General features: G+C 37.7%; 1 protein-coding gene across 2 annotated transcripts in view; it reads left to right on the forward strand.

The window, feature by feature from the left end:
• LOC138004127 (protein kinase C-binding protein NELL1-like) overlaps positions 1-5,000 on the forward strand; it is a 23,812-nt gene that overhangs the window by 6,928 nt on the left and 11,884 nt on the right. For both annotated transcript variants that reach the window (XM_068850551.1, XM_068850552.1), the window contains exon 3: positions 3,249-3,363. In XM_068850551.1, coding sequence (XP_068706652.1) covers positions 3,249-3,363 — 115 coding nt within the window. The remainder of the gene's footprint in view (positions 1-3,248; positions 3,364-5,000) is intronic.

Consider the following 5,000-nt stretch of genomic DNA (forward strand, 5'->3'; position numbering starts at 1 on the left):
ATAGCATGCATCTATGATATTGGATATCCATCTTTTGATCAATTGACATCTGTCAAAACAAGGTATCCGCTGACCAGTTTCACGTGACCATATCGCGGGCTCAAGCTTAGAGCTCATCGAGGTCAGCTGTTTTTTTGAAGTTGACCGCTGACCAGGTACTGGTTTTTCGATTGGATTGCTGGCTCAACCCAGTTTAACTCACTTCAACATAAACGAGGCTTCATTTTTCGTGCGCTTTCTGTGGCTCGACGCGGCTACACGGCGATACTACATCAACTACATCAACTATAGTTGCATTTTTTTGCTGGTTTCAATTCAGTTTGACAGATCATGATATCTGTGGTCCACACTGGTGGCTACGCAGTTATTCAAGTCAAGTATCGGAGGGATGTAAACTTAAGCTAAGTGTTTATTTTTAATTTGCTTAGAGCTGCTTTTTTCTCTGTATTGCCATTTTTGGCATCTTTAGAAGCTCTGATAAGGTTACAGGATGCCTGGAGGACCTATGTTTAGAACAAAAACAAAAGGAGTGCGAAAGAGAACAACAACGACAAAACAGAATACCAGCAATAGCTCATACTTAGTGCAAGAAGTTACTCCACAAATTCTTTCCTTGGGCACTAAACCATTTGTTATTTTTACGGATATCGATGGGTTATTTAAAGTGGATGCGTATTTTTAAAAGGTGGTTTAATCGAAAATCAAATTTTTAGTTTCAAATGGAATTAAATAACAATTATCAGTACTCTTTTGGACGTAAAGAGAAAGTTGATTTGTTTGTTTGTTTTGCTCTAAAATGCGAGCGAACAAGTGATTTGTTAATCCGTTTGCCCAACTGGTTTTCGTTGTGCCTCGACAGTGACAAGAACATTTTGCCCTTATGTTATAAACACGTAATCGCAATGAGTTGTAAAATTAGGGGAAAATCTCACTAGATTGTGTTTTCAGACCTTTATGGCTTCTAATAGGCCATTTTCGAGTTCATGTCTGGCTCCTTTTCAAAGCGAGTCTAAGTGCGAAGTTTTTGTAATGGTAATTAGTTCTACTTTACATATGAATGTAAACTAATTTTTATAACAAAAACTTCACACTTAGACTCACTTTGAAGATGAGGCAGGCTTGAACTCGAAAATGGCCTATTTTAGCGTGATTCCTATTCGATGGCTATTTACAGTTGACTCTGAAATGGCTTTTTTTCCTTTCCCCTTCGCTCACTGTGGGCGTGCTTGTTTTTCTTTAGAATTAATGCGGTTCAAGAAAAATACATTGCGAAACTGGTGAATTCCAAAGTAAATTTCACTCGAAAAACCGATATCGTACTCATTGCTTCATGATTCATGCGATATCGGTTTTTAGCGTAAACTTTACCGTGGAATTCACTAGTTAGGCAATGAATTTTTCCATAGAAGAAAGCAAAAAAAATGATTGAAGTAAATTAAAGCAGCCACAGAAACATCAAAACGCAGACAATTCGAAACCTTTTTTTCCACTAACCGCACAGGCAGTAAGTCATAGTAAATAACCAGGGAGCTCCGCTTTTAGGCTTGGCTTAATCTATATATTATTTTTATTATCACCAATCCATCCCATTTTCTTTTTGCTTCCAGAGTACGCCAAATATTAATAAAGTTGGTGCCACGTATGTTCTATCGGGGAGCAAATGATGGTAGAGGAAATCTTATGTTATGTGAAACCGAATTCATTGTTGAAATAAATAAAGTTCCTCTATACTACTTTTTATTTTTACTTCCACTTGTCGAAAAATGATATCTACCAAAAACAAACCATTCACTTATTAGTTATTTTAAACTTGAGCGAATATTAATGGCCAAATATTAGATCATTAGCTACAATAGAATGGCAGGTTTGTTAGCGCTATATGGCATACTTTATTTTCAATCTTTGATTGATGAGTACACCAACTTTATTTGGTCTGTTTTTGTGAAGTCAATGTCAAATGCTGCTTAGTATCATGCACATACCAATGTTAAAGATTCATTATTGTCAAGTCATGACTACTCCCGACCGAGACGTGGAGTAATTTACATAATATTTTTTTACGGTAGTACTGCGGTGAAGCCGCCGTCTGTGGTCACTGGAACTTTTTTTAGCTCACTTTTTGGGGATACCTGTGGGGCATTGTAACCAAGCTCAATTAGGTAACCAAGCTTTGCACATGTTGTAATTTTCAGGAAAATTCAATAATCGTCTTGTACTCGAACTTTTTCAAGTGGATTTGCTCATTTTGTCACTCGGCCCTGTCTGGATTTCATTGGTGCCCAGCGATCTATTGTAGTTAAGATTTCGTAGTGTCTTTCACCAAGGGGTGTTTGTACTGGCACTTCAACTGAGTACTCTTTCACGAGACTGCCTTGTCAATTTTTTTATTTTACACTTGAAATGGAAGATTTGGAATTAATCACGAGCAGAAAGTAAACGATATTTTGTTTTAGATAACACAAATGATGATAATATAATTAAAAACGAAACTTAGAACGCTACGCTAATCACAATCGGGAAGCCATACCTCTTTCCTTCGGTGAAATGCTTATCTTGAATATCCTTGAATATATATACTCAATAATGGGAAACGTGTTCTTATCCTGGCTTAAAATGCATGTGTGCTATCTCTGACCTTTGGAGCGAATTGGAGGGAATTTTCAATCTGGGAAGTACTTGGTATTTGAACAGCGCTCTTCCAGCTCTGCTCTAAATAAAAGAATTCTGAAAAAAAAAAAAAAAAAAAAAAAAAACGCTTTGGAGAGGATGTCTGATAGTTCACATAACGAACTATCCACAGACCTTTTAAACCTTTGCTTATCTTGCCGAAATTTTTGCCGTACCTCATTGCTATGAAAAGCTGAATCGAACAACAACGGGCTCAGGTAATGAATGATATAAAGGCTTGACTACATTACGGGGACCAGGCCGTTTTTCGAAAGTCCGAAAACTTTTCGGGACCGAAAAGCCAACTGTGAAATTGCCAACCGGTTGTTTCGGAAAGCCGATCTTTTAACATGTTTTCAAGGTAACAAAAACAAAAATAATTGTAAAGTTTGACGAATTAAATGCTCTCCGTTCTTGAGTTACAAAGAGAATTGTGACACCCGAAAATGGCCCGTAAAGTTTCGGGACTTTCGAGAAACGGCCCCCTGGTCTCTAAGCCTCCCCGAAAGTGATCCCCCCCCAAAAAATCAAAACCAAGTTACACGCCTAAATTGAATGTTGTAATATATTTTTCTTTACAGAACGCTTGTGATAAAGTTCAATGTAAAAACGGAGGCACTTGCCTGTCTGGATTTACAGACAAAGGATATTGCTGTGTGTGCCCGCTCGGGTTTACCTCGGCTCATTGTGAACAAGGTATTAAATAGGTTAAACCTTCCAACTTGCAATCCAAATTCAACCGTGAGATGGGTTTAACAACTGGCCATGGGTTTAGGGGAATGATTTCCGTACAGGTCACTTCTTCATTATGCTTGCAGAATAAATTAATTATGCATTTACTCTATTTTTTGTAGAACAATACGTATAACCAAGGGTATCGAAGATATACCTGCATGGCTAATTTGTATTTACAAGATGAAGAAAAATGGATCTCATTTGTCTATTTTTTTTGCCCACATCGCTCACACCATTGCACCTTTTCGTTCCAGTTTTCCTCTTTCTATTCCTTTATCCTGTCCCTTAGTTTAGTCCAGATGCCGCTCGGCTTTTTCTGTCATTTTATCTATGTCACTCGCAGCTTGCCTTGAAATACGATCCACTTTTAACCTTTGGATTACTTGTCTCTTTTGTTTATAGACCAGTGAGCTAACGAGTCAAGTTGCTAATTCACATCTTGTAAATGGTGTTTATTTTAAATCCTGGCTGACAGTGTACATAACAATGATAAGTAATTATATACGCTTGCCGTGCCGAGCAACAAAAACATGTAGGCTAATTAAAGTTTAGAGATCCTTGTTTTACTACTCTTGAAACAACACCATCCCTTTAATCATGCTAAAGGGTAACCCTAATTACGACTGTTTAGACTAAAGGTTAGTCCTTGTTATAGTTATAGGTTTGCACGTGTTCATTGCAGTTCAAATTCTTTCTCGTTTCCCTTCTTTTGAATCAAATTGTGTCTTCGTAATAATCACAATGGCTACCAAAGTAACAGTCTCCGAGTCTCCTTCCTGTTTCGCTAATGTGTGTCTTTTTGGCATAATGTGCATGTTATGGAACACTAGTCTTTCAGAGATGCATGTGAAGCGGGTCATTGATTTTAATAGATCGAGTACCCACATTTCAACGCGCTACCCTTTGCAACAGGCTACATGAAACATTCACAACACAGTAGCATAACATTTATTTAATTACGTCATAAGTAATTGGTATGGACGTGCTTACAAGGCAAATTTTTTATATAGTACCCAAACAGTAAGAGATTGACACCAAAATAAAGTACCTGAAATTTCATTTAGTACTCCCCATTTTGAAAGGAAAAATATATTATTTGGCATTATTGGTCACGTGACCTGAATTTGAATGTTGTCAATTTGACATCAGATACATGCCAAGTTTCAGTAACATTGAACGGATACATGCCAAGTTTCAGTAACATGAAGCACAGCTTCCTTTCATAATTTTACCGTTGTATTATAACCAAGTGAACCATGCCTCAACATACCTGAGATTCGGAAAACAGTCAGCTTTATCGATCATTTTGTGGGTTTCTTGTCTGAGATAATTTAGGGACAAGTAAAAAAAGTAAAGTAAAGTCAATTTATATTTAACGTCGGTAGTTTCTTCATTTACGAAACTGGTATCAATGGAAGCCGACGGTGCGACTTTTTACCCCCTTCCCTCTGTCAGTGCTCCGTTTCAAGGATATTTAAAGCTATAGCTACACGGATCAGAGGAAAGTGGAAACACACGAGGATCGAACTGTGGACCCCTTGATCCGAAAGTCGCGCACTAGCCAACTGTGCTACGCCTGCAAATGTTGGAGAGGGGAA

Source organism: Montipora foliosa, chromosome 5 (assembly GCF_036669935.1).
Source record: "Montipora foliosa isolate CH-2021 chromosome 5, ASM3666993v2, whole genome shotgun sequence".
Classification (NCBI taxonomy): Eukaryota; Metazoa; Cnidaria; class Anthozoa; order Scleractinia; family Acroporidae; genus Montipora; species Montipora foliosa.